Source organism: Mobula hypostoma, chromosome 4 (assembly GCF_963921235.1).
Source record: "Mobula hypostoma chromosome 4, sMobHyp1.1, whole genome shotgun sequence".
Taxonomy (NCBI): domain Eukaryota; kingdom Metazoa; phylum Chordata; class Chondrichthyes; order Myliobatiformes; family Myliobatidae; genus Mobula; species Mobula hypostoma.
The window spans coordinates 40,175,154-40,193,993 of NC_086100.1; the positions used below are offsets into that span (position 1 = coordinate 40,175,154).

General features: G+C 41.1%; 1 protein-coding gene across 5 annotated transcripts in view; it reads right to left on the bottom strand.

The window, feature by feature from the left end:
• Positions 1–3,453: 3,453 nt before the first annotated feature.
• LOC134345273 (endothelin-converting enzyme 2-like) overlaps positions 3,454–18,840 on the bottom strand; it is a 151,748-nt gene continuing 136,361 nt past the window's right edge. For all 5 annotated transcript variants that reach the window (XM_063045679.1, XM_063045680.1, XM_063045678.1 and 2 more), the window contains 2 exons: positions 13,048–13,143; positions 3,454–9,372 (listed from right to left, as the gene is read on the bottom strand). In XM_063045679.1, the coding sequence (XP_062901749.1) occupies positions 9,196–9,372; positions 13,048–13,143 (273 nt within the window). In that variant the 3' untranslated portion in view covers positions 3,454–9,195. The remainder of the gene's footprint in view (positions 9,373–13,047; positions 13,144–18,840) is intronic.

Here is an 18,840-nt window from a genome sequence, read left to right on the forward strand (position 1 = left end):
TACAGGAGACAAGGTGGGAAGAGGTATAGTCAGGATAGGTTTATAAAAGATGATGGTAGAGAGTTTGTCTCCAGAGATGGAGACAGAGAGATTGAAAAACGGGAGCGAGGTGTCAGAAATGGACCAAGTAAATTTTAGGGCAGGGTGGAAGTTGGAGGCAAACGATGAAATTGATGAGCTCAATATTGATGCATGAATCAGCACCAATGCAGTGCAGGAAAGTTGAAGGCATTACAAGGGAAGGCTTGGAACATGGACAGTTCTATGTAGAGTTGCCATCTGGCAAAAGGTACCGAAGCATTTGGGCTCTCATGACCAGACTGTGCAACAGTTTCTTCCCCCTAGCCATCAGACTCCTTAATACCCAGAGACTAGACTGACATCTACATCATTTATTATTATATTGTAATTTGTCCTCTACTGTGCCTATGGTCTTATTATTTATTGTACTGCCCTGCACTGTTTTGTGCACTTTATGTAATCCTGTATAGGTCTGTAGTCTAGTGTAGTTTTTGTGTTGTCTTACGTAGTCTAGTGTAGCCTGGTATTGTCTCACTTAGTCTAGTGTAGTTTTGTGTTGTTTCATGTAGCACCATGGTCCTGGAGGAAAGTTGTTTCGTTTTTACTGTGTGCTGTACCAGCAGTTTATGGTCGAAATGACAATAAAAAGCCACTTGACTTGACTTGACTAGCTAACAAAATGACAGGCATGGCTGGGACCCATGGCTACACCTTGATTTTGGAGAAAGTGGGAGGAGCTGAAGGAGAAATTGTTGAACGTGAGGACCAGTTCTGTCAGACAGAAGATGGTGGTAGTGGAGCAGAAGTTGTGAAAGAAGTGGAGAACTTTAAGGCCTTCTGCAGGCGGGGGGTAGAATTGTATAGGGACCAGATATCCATGGTGAAAATGAGGCGGTTAGGGCCAGAAGATTGGAAGTTGTTGAGGAGATGGAGAGCATGTGAAGTGTCACAGCTGTACGTAGGAAGGGACTGAACCAAGGGGTATAAAATTGAATCAAGGTATGCAGACACAAGATCAACGGGGCAGGAGCAAGCAGAAGCAGTGAGCTAACTCAGATAGTCAGGTCTGTGGATCTTGAGTAAGAGGTAGAAACGAGCAGTGCGGGGTAAGGGAACTATGAGTTTGGTGGTAGTGGATGGGAGATCTCCAGAGTTGACGAAGGTGGTGATGGTGCAGGAGATAGTGACCTGATGATCCAGGGTGGGATCCTTTGCAAGGGGTAAGAAAGAGAAGGCATCATGGGTTGGCGCCTGGCCTCGGCAAGGTAGCGATCAATCCGCCACACTACAACAGCACCCCCTTTGCTGTGGTAGACGTGGGTTCAATTATAACATTTAAGAGAAGCTTGGATAGATACATGAGAGAGGTATGGAGAGTTACAGTATGGTCTGGTGCATGTATATGGGACTAGACAGCAGACTAGACGGGACACAAGGCCTGTTTGTTTCCATGTTGTAGTGTCCTATGATTCCACAACTCTGACATTCTGAAAAGCAAAGGGAAGGGTGGATGGGAGGAAAATATTGTCTACCCATTGGTGGAAATTGTGAAAAATGATCAGTAAAATACAGGGAGCAACTCTACCCTTGTCTTGATGGACAGAGGACAACAAAAGAGGACTGAGAGGTTGCTGAGATGTCATCACAGCTTTGCTAACAATGCTGAAGGAGAGGACATGGAAAGATTTCAAGGTATCTGTTTGAAAAGGTTCCTGAGCAAATACGATGGAGACGGGAGCGGGAGGGGGGGAGAAGGGAGTAGACTCATTGCAGGTCCTGAAGAAGGGTCTTGGCCCAAAGTGTTGGCTGTTTATTCCTTTCCATCGATGCTGTCTGACTGGCTGGGCTCTTCTAGCATTTTTTACGTGTTGTTCTGGATTTCGAGCACCTGTAGAATCTCTTGTGTGTCTGTGTAACTGACAAGAGACTGGGTGGGTTATTCAACAGATTATTCTCCACAATTTGCCTTATTCAGAGATTTGAGCAATAGGCACATCTTTTTGCTCTTCTCCTCTTTCAGCAGCTCATGGGGATGATTCCCTTCGCAACTCCATGGTTCCCGGCAACCACCCTCCTTATTTTCCCTTGCTACTGCAGATGACTCAACACACATCCTTTCATTTCTTCCCTTCACATCATCCGAGGTCCCAAACAATATTTCCAAGTGAAGCAGTGATTCACTTGCATTCGTTACACTGATTCACTAGTCTCCTCTACATAAGAGGAGAATGCAGATTAGGTAACTGCTTTGTGGATCACCTGTATTAGGTCCCCAAAGGATATGCCCAGCCTGGTTTGGCAGTCACATCTTCCTATTCTGCATTTCACAATTCCTATATAGTTTGCTCACTCTCCATTTGCTCCCATTCATTCATTGATCAGATAACTCTGTTTACAACGTATCCTCATGGTCACCCTGGTTTTACCCTTTCAGAGATATCCCCCCCTTCACCTCCATGTATCTTAAACCTTTTGTTTTCTCTCCTTCCCATTTCAGAAAAGCGTCTTCAATCTGGAATTTAACTGTTTCTCTGCTCACAGATGTGTCCTCACCTGCTGAATATTTCCAGCGTCTTGTGTTTTCATATTACTGTACTTTGTAATTGTTCAAATGTCCACCAGAGGGCTACAGCATCAAACATTCAAATGTATCAAGTTATGGACATACCATTCCTAATGGATTTTAAGCAGCAACAATATTTAGTCCATTAGTTAATATTAACTAATTTTACTGTAAAGTAAGATTCATTCCATTATCTTTTCCAAAACCGAATATTCAAGAAAATATTTAACTATGCCAGAAAACAAAAATCAAAAATAAATTGCAAGTAACAGAAATCTGACATTTAAAAACAGAAAATGCAGGCAAAAAAAATCTCTGCAAAACAGGCATTATACTAAATTGCAGGAAATGGAATATTTGGGATAAGATCAGGTTGAGTGGTAAATATGGTAGTTAAGAGGGATTACACCTCTTTGTGATACCCAAGAAAACAAAATCATCCTCAGTGAGGCAAAATCAATCCCCAACTGCATGATTAACTCGTATGACCAGATTTTCCATTTCCCCCATCATTTTCTCTGTGTCAAAAAATTACTTCTTCATCTCTTTCCTAGTTCCAACAAAACATCTTCATTTTCAAACATTAACTGTGGTTCTCTTTCAATGGATGCGAACTGACTTACTAAATGTTTTCGGTACTTTTGATTCCATTGTGTCAGAGAATACTGTCACGAGCAGTGGAAGAATATTTTGCCGCAGCAATAACATGTAACAGTAACATATAAAATTTGCTGTTTTGTTTAATGTTATTCATCTTTCTTAAACTCTCTGGAGAAGTACAATATGTCCACGCGCCTTCTCTTTTAAGTAGCTTTTAAATGCAGCATTTTAATTTTCCATGCAGTGTCTCTGGATGGCAAAAATTACTTTTCAATAATCAACACAGTTGTGATATTTAGAGTGCTTTATTAATGTTTACATAAATACTGCTTTAATGACACTCCACATAGTTTTTTTCCACAGAAGTTGAAGCAGTCAACATTTTCTCTTCAAGATAAGGCTTTTCTGACAATATGACATTTTCAAAAGAAACCGGATGGATTCAAAGAGTAGTTGCCCAAAGAGGTAATGAATTAGTGATTTCAAATGTCTCAGCTATTAGTATAATAGTATCATATAAATATGACATTTTCTAAATCTTCAGCCTCTCCAGAGTTAAATACAAACACCACATTGCCTAAATCAGATACATCTTGATTATGTACTTGGAAAAAAAAAGTGAAAAACTTGGGTATTTGATGCTTACTAATCATGTCACAAACCCTCATAATACCATTCTAATTTTAAGATCAATCAAAAAAATGCCTCTTGAAAAGTGTTCACTTTAAAAATTGCTGATCTATTAAATTATTCTGTATTTCTGCTTTGTTAGGTAGAAAAGCAGAATAAGTGAGAGATTACAAAATACTGATATACAGAGGGATCTGGGTGTCCTCATATAGAAAACACAAGAAAACAGCATGCTGTACAGCAGGTAATCATTAAGGCAAGAATGCAGGCCTTTAATGCAAAAGGGATGGTGTGTAAAATCAGGAAAATCTTGCTACATCTATGCAGGGCTATGAGACCATACTTGGTGTAAAGCTGTGTACAGTTTTGGTATCCTTACTTTAGTTGGGATATACTTGAATTGGTGGTAGTTCAGAATGTTTTCTCAGTTGATTCCTGGAAGGAACAGGCTGGCTGAAGAATAATATTGAGCAGGTTGGGCCCACACTCTTTGGAGTTTAAAAGAATGAGAGCTGATTTTATTTAAACATAAGGTTATGAGTTTACTTAAGAAGGTGTATGCTGAGTGGATGCTTTCTTTCAATGGGTAATCTAGTTTTAGAAATAAGGGTTATGCATTTTACTTGGGATTATTGAAGAACATCTTTTCTCAGAGAGCTGTGGAGACTAAATCATTGAATATATTAACAGACAAGATAGACTGACTTTTGATCTGTAGAAGCTCAGGGATAATGGAGAACAGGCAAAAAAGTGGAGCTGAAACCAGTATTAGATCAGCCACGTTCTTATGAATGGTAAAGCAGGCTTGTGGCTGAATAGCCTACTTCCACTCCTACTGCTTACATTCTTGGGTTCGGTATTTTTTAATTAGTCAATTACTTTGATATTAGTTGCTCAACTTCAGTCTTTCAATCATAGGATATTTCAAAAGCATCTCAAATGTATCTTAAAACTTGCTTACATGTCCAACAATCATGTTACGCTTTCAAGTAAGATTTGAAGTAAGATTTTGTTTCAAGCATGGATCTCAAAAAGTGGATATTAAGAAGTGCAGTAGGATATTAGCATTTGAATGAAAATAGAAACATTTATATATACAACTACTGAATCAATCTGCTTTAGATCTAACCTATTTATTGCTTAAAATATTGATGAGTAAAAATAGTCATCTGTAACTATTTTGAATATTTGATTTTTCAGATTGTTAACAATAGGGAGAATAGAAAACTAAACTGAATACAATTTAAGGTGGAAAGTTTAGCCATTAGGGACAAAGTTAAGGCACAATTCCATGAGAATAGGTCACAGTCCATAGGACTTTGACCCAAATATATGTTTGGACAAATTGGACAAGAAAATGGAGGGAGAGACAAGAAAATGGAGGGAGGGAAAATGGAGGAAGAAGGTGGTTGTCACACTGAAAACCAGTCTCAGGTGATATATCTTGGGTTGAAAGCTTAAATAGAAAAGACAGGGAGTGTTCAAAGCATCCACATAAACTATTTCCGAGATACCTTCATCCTTGATGGTCTCCTGCAAAAGCCAACTGGTTAAAAAAAACTTGAGTTTCCCAGTGGTTTGAGAAAAAACTCCAAAAAGAGGAGAAAGAAGATCATCTTTATGATTTTGAAAAAGGTTGAAGGGGCAGGCAGGTGAGGACTTGGCTACATTGTGGTCCTGTTTGAGATCCACTTCAGACTGATACCATCTAATCTCTGTTCAACACCATATTGCTCCAAGGGGATTGCCAAATTTTCAGTCCTGCACATAGATTGAATCTCCTTAGTAAAGTACAGGACTTTAGGCATGGATTGATTTGGTCCACCATTTGGATTTGAATTGGATCAACATTATGAGCCAAAATCACTGAAGACTTTGCAGTACCAAATTCAGAACTTGCTATTGCAACTCAGTCATAAAGCCCGCCAATAGCCCATTAGCCTTTCCTTCCTCCTCCAGATGCAGTGTTTAGTTACAAAATTTGATATACAGTAACTTGATTACTGGTTCACTGACTAGCCTACAGCTTTGGTAACTTCCCCTGTTGTGCGCTCAGCACAGCTTCACCCATTGTTTAAATCTTTTCAAATGTTTACCGGATTTGCTGATTTTTCTTGCATGAGAAATTCATTTACTTTTTCTTGTTCATCAAAGATCCCTAATATCCAACGGCAGTGAATTGTTTACAAACAATTCATTACTATTGACCTATTGGTGAATTACTGAAAAAGGCTTGAAAAATGTCAAGACATAATTTAATGCAGACACAAGTTGCAGTTTGGGTGGACAAACCAGGGAAGGACATACACAGTGGTTCGTTGGGCACTAAGGAGTGCAGTAGAGCATGAGATCCGGAAATACAGATCCATAGTTCCTTGAAAGTGGCGTCACAGGTAGATAAGGTCATACAGAGAGCTTTTGGCACATTGGTCTTTGCAAATCAAAGTATTGAGTACGGGAGTTGGGAGGGTATATTGTAGTTGTATAAGACATTGGTGAGGTGTAATTTGGAGTACTGTGTGCATTTCTGGTCACCTAACTACAGGAAAGATGTCAATTAGGTTGAAAGAAAATTTACAAATATGTTACCATGACTTGAGGACCTGAGTTATGGGGAAAAGTTGATAGGTTAGGACTTTATTTCCTGGATGATAGGAGAATGAGGGGAGATCTGAGGGAGGCATATAAAATTAAAAGGGGTATAGATAGGGAAAATGCCAGCAGGCTTTATCCGCTGAGATTGGGATAAGGGCAAAAGGTAAAATATTTAAGGGGAAAATGAGGGTGATTTTCTTCACTTAGAAGGTGGTGAAGGTGTGAAACAAGCTGCCTGCGGAAGTGGTGGATACGGATTCAACTGCAACATTTAAGTTTGGATAAGTACACAGATGGGAGGTTATGGAGGGCTACTGTCCAGGTGCAGGTCAATGGGACTAGGCAGAATAAAAGTTTAGCATGGACTAGGTAAGGCCAAAGGGCCTGTTTCTGTACTGCAGTGCTCTATGATTCTAAATAACCTATACCCGTGATTACAAAAAGGTAATTTCACAGTGTAGAATTGTTAGATATGTAAAACTGTTATCTACATTCATCTATACCTTCCCCTAAAGAAAAGCACTAACAAGGACATTTTATTGTGAGGGTGCATAAAATTACATTATCTGTCCTTAGGGCAAAGGAGCCAGGGTCATACAAATTGTGTAATACAATGGAATTTTCTCATCATGACACATCAAAAACCAGAAGGTGAGCTTATATCTTTGTGGAAAGTTTCCAGGAAATGACATTTTCATATAACTAAGAATGGGACAGAATACCAAAAATCACACTGGAAAGCCTTTCCTGTACTACTTTATGGGTTATTTTAAACTGCCTGAGGTGTTGCTCTTTCCACTCTGCACTCTAAAGAGCAAGTGAGTGGGCTGGGGTGGGGACATAGAAGTGTAAGCAGGGATTCTCTTATAAAGGTAGGAGTCTCAGCGGAGTGGTCCTTCAATCTAAAGTTGAACATCTGTAGTCAGTATAAACAGGACATCACTCTTAAGAACTTAATGTTCTGATTTTCTGTTGCTCATTCTTGGCCCTCCATCATTCCTTTGACATAAACTGTCAATCACTTTGATGTTATACATCTTTGGTTCTTTAGAAATAAGTATTTAGCAGCAAAATTAACATAAAACATTCATGACATGATGACCAAAGATTAGGCAAGTCATACATGATGAACAATTACGATCTAAATCTCCACAGCTATGGCAGAAGAAAAAGGAGGAACATCAACCTTGTGTGTAAGGGGTAATATCATAGATTAAAGCACAATTCCAGCCAAAATTACTCAGAACTCTCCATATTACCATGGTAAAACACATAAAGGCACTGGAATAAGAGTAAGTGCCAACCAACAAGTTATCAATCCTCGTATAAACTTGAAAGTAGCTCTTACAAGTTACATCTAAGCAGTAATGCACACGATTGGGAATGAATTACAAAAGAACACTTCTTAAATAGCTATCTCCACCCACACCTATTACCACGGTATTCCTTTTCAATAACATCATGTGAACTATCCTAATGATGTCTATAGCAAAGTACTATTTACTTTCTTTGACCCTGCTAGGTCTTGAAAATAAGTTGACTTCTCCAGAAGTTCTAAAGCTTGTGATGAAGTGTTGCATTTAACAATGTAAGAGATAACTGGTGATGCCCATGCACATTGTAAGCTGCGATTGAAGAATAGGTTTACCTAGCAAGGCAAAGTAACAGTAAATATCTCATTGGTCTGTAAACTTTTCCACTCCTCTCCTTTCTATAATTATATTTAAAATACCAAACACTATCCATTGCCTTTCTACTCTTCAAAAATCCTTTTCCATAATTGTTAATTTAAACTGAAATTTGCAGGGATTCCTTAGACATTGTTATTTTGGTTGCATTCCCATTTTTAATATATTTTTCAAACAGCATTTAAAAACATGAGGTAATACCTTGCACAGATTGGGCTGACATTTTAGCTGTAACCGAGATTGCTATTTCTTTTTAGCTGTTAAGTCAGCAAAGTACAATTCTGACTTTGGGCGCTAAATATGCCACAGCTTTACGTTTAAATACAGAATTTTCTTTTCTGCTTTCCCCCCCCTTATAATCTGAAATTGAGCATTTGTACAAAGACCTGTGATCCACTACTACAGTTATGCAAATCAGTTGAATGCTTGCACTTTCTTGCTATATTAGCAAGGACAGGTAATGAGAAAAGTAGAATTCAAAACTTAATACTCTGTTAACGTACCAACAGATAAAATACAAACCGCCTGCACGATGCATTAGATGGTTATTCAGTTTCAGGCTGTAATATCAAATTCACAAGGAACAGGTACGATTCATTTTTATCATTCTGGTTTCTGAATGGCATTCCATGATTAGATTAAAACTTGAAAATATTTTAAAATCTATCCCCAAGTGTGCCAAATAAGCTAAAAGTTTCAGTTCAATTAAAAAAGCACAGCTTCAAGGTACTCTGTAATGATATGGACACTATCAATCTGCGTAGGAAATAAGCTTGTATCTACACCCCATACCCTGGATCATGTATTTTTTTTGTAAAATACATCAAATTATTCCAACTTCTTTCCTCAGAAAGCAGCTATAGACTGTTCTCCCATTTAAAAGCTTAGCCTTTGTATCCCATAGGCTAGTGATACACCAAACATGTACTATGTGTTTATAACATTAAGTAATCTTACATTTTAGTTATAAAAGTGCACAATATATTGTATGTCTTCGTTTATTATAATTTCCTCTCTGATCAGTGTTGCACTATACTATTGTTCCAATTTTTTTGTAAATATTATCCAGTGTAAAATTCCATTATTTTGTATTCACAACTACCACACCTCACACTGTTTTCCAGGATTCATTGGGGTTCCCGGGAGACAATTGAAATGTTCAGCAAAGTCTTTGGAATTTGATAATGCTCCAATAACCCGAATTTTTTCTGGGCTGTGTGGATCAGTAATAAGGCCTTCATGTGCACTCTCCGGTGTACGCACTGAGCACCACACCTGTGAGATAATAAAATTATATCAATTACTATTAATTTCCTGTAAATGACCAAAATAGTATAAATTCTACCACTCTAAATAGAAGAACTAAATAGAAGATCATTTAAAATAACTAGCAATCCAATTTCATTAAACTGCTTATCACACTGGCAGCCAAATTTTAAAGCTACGGGATCATTGAAGAAGTAATCCTTTGAGCATGTGCTCTTATGCAACATCACCACTGAACAACGCACACAAAATGCTGGAGGAACTCAGCAGGCCAGGCAGCATCTATAGAAAAGAGTACAGTCGACATTCCGGGCCAAAACCCTTCAGCAGGAAGAGGCAACTGTACTCTTTTCCATAGACGCTGCCTGGCCTGCTCAGTTCCTCCAGCATTTTGTGTGTGTTGCTTGGATTTCCAGCATCTGCTGATTTTCTCATTTATGACCACCAATGATCCATGATTTGATTTCACATATTCCTCCTTGGCCCTTATCCTCTGATACCTCTGGTTGAGAAAAGTCTTAAGACTTTTCCCATAAACAGCAACTTTGTTTTACTCCAAGATTCACTTTCTTTTGTCCCATCTGCACCGCTTAACTATTTTATACCTTTAGCAAATATTTGCCTGCATTGCAAAAAACAAAATTTTTGACTATTACCTCTATTCCATTTCAATAACCTGCAGATGAGGGCATTAAGGGCAATGCCTGAATTTACCGTCTATCCTTAAATAACCTTACAATGTGGCAAGGCAATTTCTGAAATGCCTGCAGTGTTTCTATGAAATCACTTTCACAATGCAATTGAATAGGAAGTTCCGGTATTTAAATATATAGTACTGTGCAAAAATCTTAGGTACCCTAGATTTTTAATATAAATTTTGTTTTAGATATTTATTTTTTGTCCTCTGCATTAGTGTGTCAGTAGAAAAGAGCAAATTTTAGATTTCCAAACATTAATTTTCCAAAAAGTTAAATGTTAGAGAAATTTTAGTATTTAGTTAAATAACATATACAGTTTAAGATGTCACCAGTGAAGCAAAGCAATGATTTACTGGCAGCAAAAGCAATTATTAATTACTTTATTAATCACACTTTTTCTCACTGCCATCAATGGCCTGTAACTTTCCCTTGAGTCGAGCTTTCGAAATGCCTGTACAACCTGGAGTTTTTCTGGTGCAAACTGAAGTCTCGAAAGTGCAGTATGGTTGCAGTGTGGCACGAGTGGGCCGAATCGAGGTGGTGGTAGAGCCCAGGTCCAACACGGGAGAGGTTCCGGAGGATTGGAGGGTTGCAAATGTTGTTCCTTTATTCAAGAAAGGGAGTAGAGATAGCCCAGGAAATTATAGACCACTGAGTCTTACCTCAGTGTTTAGTAAGTTGATGGAGAAGATCCTGAGAGGCAGGATTTATGAACATTTGGAGAGGTATAATATGATTAGGAATAGTCAGCATGGCTTTGTCAAGGGCAGGTCGTGCCTTACGAGCCTGATTGAATTTTTGAGGATGTGACTAAACACATTGATGAAGGAAGAGCAGTAGATGTAGTGTATATGGATTTCAGCAAGGCATTTGATAAGGTACCCCATGCAAGGCTTATTGAGAAAGTAAGGAGGCATGGGACATTGCTTTGTGGATCCAGAACTGGCTTGCCCACAGAAGGCAAAGCATCTTCACTGTACAGAATTTCTCTTTATGTATAAGAACATAAGAAATAGGAGCAGGAGTAGGCCATCAGGACCATTGAGCCTGCCCAGCCATTCAATAAGATCATGGCTGATCTGTTCATAAACTCAGCTCCATCTGCCTGCCTTTTCCCCATAACCCTTAATTCCCTACTATGTAAAAACCTATCTAACTGTTTCTTAAATATATTTAGTGAGGAAGCCTCAACTGCTTCCCTGGGCAGAGAATTCCACAGATTCACCACTCTCTAGGAAAAACAGTTTCTCATCTCCACCCTAAATCTTCTCCCATAGAAACCATAGAACATTACAGCACAGAAACAGGCCTTTTGGCCCTTCTTAGCTGTGCAGAACCATTTTTCTGCCTAGTCCCACTGACCTGCACCTGGACCATATCCCTCCATACACCTCTCATCCATGTACCTGTCCAAGTTTTTCTTAAATGTTAAAAGTGAGCCCACATTTACCACTTCATCTGGCAGCTCATTCCACACTCCCACCACTCTCTGTGTAAAGAATCCCCCCCCTAATGTTCCCTTTAAACTATTCCCCCTTCACCCTTAACCCATGTCCTCTGGTTTTTTTCTCCCTAGCCTCAGTGGAAAAAGCCTGAATCTTGAGGCAATGTCCCCTAGTTCTAGTCTCACCTACCAATAGAAACAATTTTCCTACTTCTAACTTATCTATCCCTTTCAAAATTTTGTAAGTTTCTATAAGATCCCCTCTCATTCTTCTGAACTCCAGACAGTACAGTCCCAGGTGGCTCAATTTCTCCTCATAGGTTAACCCCTTCATCCCTGGAATCAATCTGGTAAACCTCCTCTGCACTGCCTCCAAAGCCAGTATATTCTTCCTCAAGTATGGAGACCAGAACTGCACACAGTACTCCAGGTGTGGCCTCACCAGTACCCTGTATAGTTGCAGCATGACCTCCCTGTTCTTGAATTCAATCCCTCTAGCAATGAAGGCCAACATTCCGTTTGCCTTCTTAATAACCTGTTGTACCTGCAAGCCAACTTCTTGCAATTCATGAACAAGCACTCCCAAGTCCCTCTGCAAAACAGCATGCTGCAATCTTTCACCATTGAAATAATAATCTGCTCTTTTATTATTCCTTCCAAAGTGGATGATCTCACATTTACCAACGTTGTATTCCATCTGCCAGACCTTGGCCCACTCACTTAACCTATCTGTAATCCCTCCGCAGACTCTCCACATCCTCCGTACAATTTGCTTTTCCACTCAGTTTAGTGTCATCAGCAAATTTTGCTACACTACACTCAGTCTCCTCTTCCAAATCATCAATGTACATGGTAAACAGCTCCTGGCCCAGCACCGACCCCTGCTGCACCCCACTCACCACTGACAGCCAACCGGAGAAACACTCATTTATACCAACTCTCTGCCTTCTATTGGTTAACCAATCCACTATCCATGCCAATACACTTCCTCTGACTCCACGCATCCGTGTCTTATTTATAAGTCTCTTGTGCGGCACCTTATCGAACGCCTTTTGGTGAAGACTCTTACTGAATATACTGAAGACTTTTGCTCAGTACTGTACAAGGGAACATATAGACAGGATTGCTATGTGTTTCCCAGGCACAACGTGTATGACATGGAGGGAAACCTTCAGATGGAGGTGGACACAGTGCTTGTTACTTTTGCCTTTTCCATTTCAGGTTTAGAACATCCTACTGGAGTAGCTGAGGTGAGTAACTACAGTGGTGTTAACTTTGGCAATGCCTTTTAGTATCTCACTCCCACGTTACTCACAATAGTAAGTACTCTACAAACACCCTCCTTATCCCAATTCAGACAGCTGACAGAACAACTGCAAACATTATTTGAGGCCAATTTCTGAAGTGACCTCCATTTTCAAAAAATGTTTCAGAAGTTTATATTCAATGTTAACTTTGAAATCAGTCAACCAAAGTCCTTAAAAATAAAGAATAAAACCAGTAATTTTCGTCCAATCTATCTGAATTTTCAGTTTTTCTTACTTGTGCAAATCCTACAAAAAAGAGTTGGTGGTTGTTCAGCCCAAGAGCAGGCAACAGTTTCTCTTCTCCATTCCGTTTCACCCAAGCTTTGTAAGCCTGAAAATTGCACGAAACATGATTAAGGTTGCAGTAAAGTAGGTCAAAATTCACTAAACATATTAAGGTTAATGCCAACTCATCGTCAGGAAAATTTTATTCACCTGCCACTCTCCAGTTCAATTTCCCATTCCCTTTTCCCCACCAAGATTCTTAAATATTTGTTGCATAAATGTTTTATCCACACCTCTAGACATTATTCCCACCAGTCTAGCTTCTAATCAGTTTATATGTTACTAAATCAAGAAAGGAGAGAGGGCAGACAGTGAAGTGTGCCCCGTGGCCATTCCTCTCAGCAATAATATACCCCTTTGGAGGGAATGTCCATAACAGGAACAGTCATGTCAGTGGCACTGTGGCTGGCTCCGAGCAGAAGAGGGCAACGTCAAGCAGATCAATAATTATAGGAGACTCAATAGTTCAGGGGAATAGACAGGAGATTCTATGGAAGCAGAAGAGCTGCCAGGATAGGGTGTTGTCTCCTGGGTGCCAGGGTTGATGATGCCTCAGACCGGCTGCAGAACACTTTTAAAGGGAAGGTATGCAGCCTGATGTCATGGTGCACATTCATACCAATAACATGGGGAGAAAGGGGGAAAGAGGTCATGCACGGTAAGAATGGGGAGCTAATGAAGAGCCTGATAAGCAGGACCTTGGAGGTAGTAATTCCTGGTGCCAGTGCCAGTCAGGGTAAGATAGAACAGATGATTGTGGGATCAGGTGTGGATCGGGAGCGGTGACCTCGTTAAGACGTCGGTATCGGCACATCAATGGGAACCACCGGACTTAGGGACCACATGGAGGGGTGAATTCCAGGGGCTATTAAACTGTCGTACAATGCCGGGTCTTTCACCGTTGACCAGATCTGCCTTTGGAGTTGCCAGCTTTTCTGGGTCCAGTCTGCATGTGTGGGTATGGACTGGTGGGCCAATTGTGGAAATGTGGTGCTCGATTCCATGTTTTATGACTGTAGTGGAGAATGTGGGCTTGGTGAGGTCTGGGAATTCACCCAGTGATCGAGTAAGCTCACATGCGGTGGTGCATGCTCTCGACAGAATCATTGTGAGGAACTTACTGAGGGAGCAGGGTAACAACCCTAAAGCTGACAGTTCTTCAAATCAACCAGCAGTCCTTGGACACACAGGAAATCTACACCGAGCAGAGGTCTAGCCACTTTAGCCAGTACAAGGTCCCATGTGTAACATCGTCTGCTGAAGCAGAGCGTCACCCATCATGTCCCACAAGTCAGGATCCTGCTGCCGCTGGAGTGAGGGTTTGTCACTCTTTGCCTTCTCATCAATATGCAACGCCGGTTGCACACTCACTTGAGCACCTGTGTCACATAGGAAGTGTCGGCCTGAAAGGGTGTCCATAATGAACAGCAGACGCCCCTGGCAGCTGGAATCCACGGTGTTCGCAGACATCTAACATCTAATGTCCCAATGCGCTGGCACTTTCGAAGTTGCAAGGCGGTCAACACTTCCTAGCATTCGTACCAGAGCGAGCATGGTAAAAACACAGGCCCAGTGGTGTCTGTTTCACAGTATTAGTTAGTAGTGGTAATTTTGTGCGCTTATGTCAGAGGCCTTGATGCGCTGGCTTACTGAGGCAGTGAAATGAGGAGTAATTATGCATTGTTGCTGGTTGAATGTAGACCATCAGCCATTTCACAAGCTCTCGATAGTCCTTCACGGGTGCATTAATGAGGGCAATGCCAACTTGAGCAGGCATTTCCTGCATGAAAAGTTCTTTAAATACAAAACAAGGAGTTTCAAAGCGACTGGGTTGGCTGACGTGTTCAATAATGCTGGAATCTTCCTGAGCATCAAGGTCACCAACATAGATTTTTGCAAATAAAACAATGTGAAGCACTTTTTGTTTATGAAAAATGGCAACATTTATTGTACCTCAAAAACTGAACACAAAGTGCAGTAACAGAACTTCGCATAATGCATCATCACATCAGACCAGCCTCTTAAAGTAAACTCCAACTCAATGTCAGGGGCTGTGAACTGTGTACATTTCCACTAATTACATTACCGTACAAGGTTAGATAAACTTGTTTTCTCTGGACGGCAGGAGCTGAGGGGAAACCTGATAGAAGTTTATAAAGTTATGAGAGGTATATATAGACAGGAAATATCTTTTCCCTCTGATACTAGAGGGTATACATTTAAGGTGAGGGGGGTAAGTTCAAAGGTGATGTGTGGGGCAAGTTGCTTTTGTTTTGTTATACACAGACAGTAGTTGGTGCCTGGAATGCACTGCCAGGGGTCATCGTGGAGGCAAATATTACAGAGGTATTTGAGACTCTCTTAGATAGGCACCTGACAGGGCAGCGAATGGAGGAATTGTGTAGGCAGAAGGGGTTGGTTTAGTTAGGAATTTCATTTGGTTCAGTTCAAATCATGGGCCGGAGAAGCTGTTCCTGTGCTGTATTAAGGTCTATATTAGTCTGGAGTCTGACTTCATAGACTGGCAGATGTTGATTTCTCCATTATCATCTTGTCCACTTTTGCTGTGTTGGCATCAGCTGGCCCAGTAGGCTGTATGACACTGATGTCCTTCGGTCTTTGAAACATTCAACTGCAACACTGGCTCTGTCAATCAGATTCCTGATTTCCGGTGAGCAGATAAAATTCTATGAATTCATTTTTTTTGGATTATGAGGGCACTCAGTCCTCGTTTATTGTCATTTAGAAATGCATGCATTAAAAAATGATACAATGTTCCTCCAATATGATATCACAGAAACACCGGACAGACCAAGATGAAAACTAACAAAAACCACATAATTATAACATATAGTTACAACAGTGCAAAGCAATACCGTAATTTGATAAGAGCAGACCATGGATACGGTAAAAAGAAAGTCTCAAAGTCCCAATAGCCCCAACATCTCACACAGACGGTAGAAGGGAGAAACTCTCCCTGCCATGAGCCTCCAGCGCCGCAAACTTGCCGATGCAGCATCCTGGAGCACCCGACCGCAGTCCGACTTTGAGTCCGTCCGAAAGCTTCGAGCCTCCAACACTGAGCACCATCTCTGCCCAGCGCTTCAACCCTACCCCAGCCGCCGAGCAACAAGCAAAGCCGAGGATTTGGGGCCTTCCCCTCCGGAGATTTCGGATCACACAGTAGCGGCAGCAATGAAACAAGCATTTCAGAAGTTTCACCAGATGTTCCTCCGTGCTCTCACGTCTGCCTCCATCAAATCAGAATAGTGCACGGCAGCCTACTTGACAAATAACAAATATTCATCACTGGAGAGGCAGCGCGTGCTGCGTCGCGCCATCTTCTCCTCCTCGTAAGTCACCACCCTAAATACTTGCAATATTTCTGCTGATATATGGCCAGATACTGCCACCAATTACAATCCTTAATTACATTCTACCAGGATTTCAATACAAGGGCTGTAGATGTACACCTATGATACATTCTGTTTTTATTACTTTTAAAAGGGGAGCTTCTATCCCTGTGTATTGCCCTTCATGGTTGCTAACCAAGCTATTAAAAATTTGACGGTTCTTCCCCCCGCCTCCACCCAAAGAAAGCAGTACTTCACTATTTTCTGCAGTGAATCCTTTCAGACAAATGTCTGATCTTCCCCTTCAGCCAATGAAGTCTTCTTTCAAAAATAGATGACTTAGGATGGTACTTTATGAAATGGTTTCTGAAACTGATTTAGGTACTGATCACGCTGATTGGCTTAGAAGTTCATTATCATACAGCATTTTCCAGTGTTGCGCAACAGAATTTTATCAAGAACTCAGTCAAGCACTTAGTGCAGCAGTCCACAGGAAATGGTTTCTGGATCCTCTGTGCAGATCACTGAAATACACTTGGAGGCTACTGAGAACAACAGTCATAAAATGGTATCAAAACATACTCTGACACCTTCTTCAAGATGGCACCAGTGAGCAACGCGACCATCAGCAACTCCTGCAGACGGTTCTCGAAACTACTGCTTTTACTTCTTTCAAATATGATCTCACTACCAAGCTGCGCACAGTTGGAACCTGTGATTCACATTTTGGTGGCATGTTTTTGAGCTGATTGAGCGATCTTGGCGCTTTGCTGTCTCCAAGGGTGTTCAGTGAGGTTGGGCACGGCTTGAATGCCAGGTGCGAGCCCGTGATCAACTCCACTGCTTCTCTCCCACTGAGGTGTCGGGCAAGGCACTGCCTGCCTCGGCTGACCAGTCTTCCTCTTCCTCTCACTAACTGCTGTTGGATGAAGGTGCAGGAGTCTTGGGTTTCACGTCGCATGGATTGATCAGCGAGGCTGAAGACTCGTTTTGGGGGCTTTGAGGTTCATGTTGCACATGATCCAAGATTCCATTTACTCTTTTCTTGAGCAGATTCATCAGGGCAATCGATGCGGACTGGGGCGCTTCAGCAAAGAATGGTTCTGTGGCCTGCAGTCAGCTAATGGAGCAGCCCTAAACCGAACAAGACTGAACTCTTGGTCTGATGTTTGATATTCTATGTGTTGCTCGCTCGATATTTGCCATTTGCACAATTTGCTCTTTTTTCACACGTTAGGTGTTTGATGCTTTCTTGAATGGGTTCCATGGTGTTTCATTGTTTTGTGGCTGCCTGCAGGAGGATCAATCTCAGAGCTGTACTCTGTATACATACTTTGACAGTAAATGTACTTTGAATCCTTTTGAATATTTGAATATTGCTTGTACAGAATCCTTCTCCGTATCTTAAGTGTATGAACAGCAACGTTCTCTGCTATAGCCTTTAACTGAGGGACTGAAGCTATCCTCAGCACAAGTTAAAGGAAGTCTAGGGCTCAAACTTCATCATCTCCCAGTTCATCCCCTTTGAAATAATTTTCTTAGTGTTTGCTCCCCTGCAGACTCTTCCATCCCCTGACCTGCCAACAACATCGGATGAGCTGATCGTATATTTGGCCAGCTCCTCAATTACCTCTCTAGGTGCCCCTTACGTCCAACCTCAATGCAATGCTCTCTCAGGGCATCTTGACCATTAGCCCTTTTTTCCATTTGCATCCCTTCAGTTAAACTCCTATACACCCCTCTCCCAGCTGATCTTCCTCAAACCGATTTCTACTGTTGACCCAACTCCCTCAATCCAACATCAGTCTCACTTACTAATCCTCTCTCTCTCCTCACTTGATCCTATCTTTTTCCTCACAGTCTTGTCTACACCATATTCATGCTTCTCTCCCAAGCAGTCGGTTTTAATCCATTTTGCTATATAATCTATATACCACAGTCTACAGTTTGCACATCATTAAGAGTTTAGTCGTCTTTACCTTAGTCCACCCACTCAAGATCCAATACAATCTGTTCCCGCCCCCCCACACCTCCCAGTTTCACACTGTTGGAAGAAAAGTCTTTGCTTGCACCAAGTTCAAAAGGAACAAGTTCCCCTAACAGCACTATCCATATCAGCTCTGGCCCACTTTATTTGCCAGCTATCAACACAATTTCAAATACAGGTGTGCGCCTCTTAACGTCCATTCGGACAACGTCCGATCGCATAAACGTTCGTAGTCCTGATCGGAGAACATGATGTAGCGGACGTAACCAATCTTGTGTATCGCGTGTCTCGAGTGTAGTAGCATTATCTCTCCGTTCAATTTTCTTTCGAAAATATTACCGTAAAGTGCATCATGGCTTCCAAACGCAGGTTATTCGACCTGAAACTCTTCCAGTGGAACACT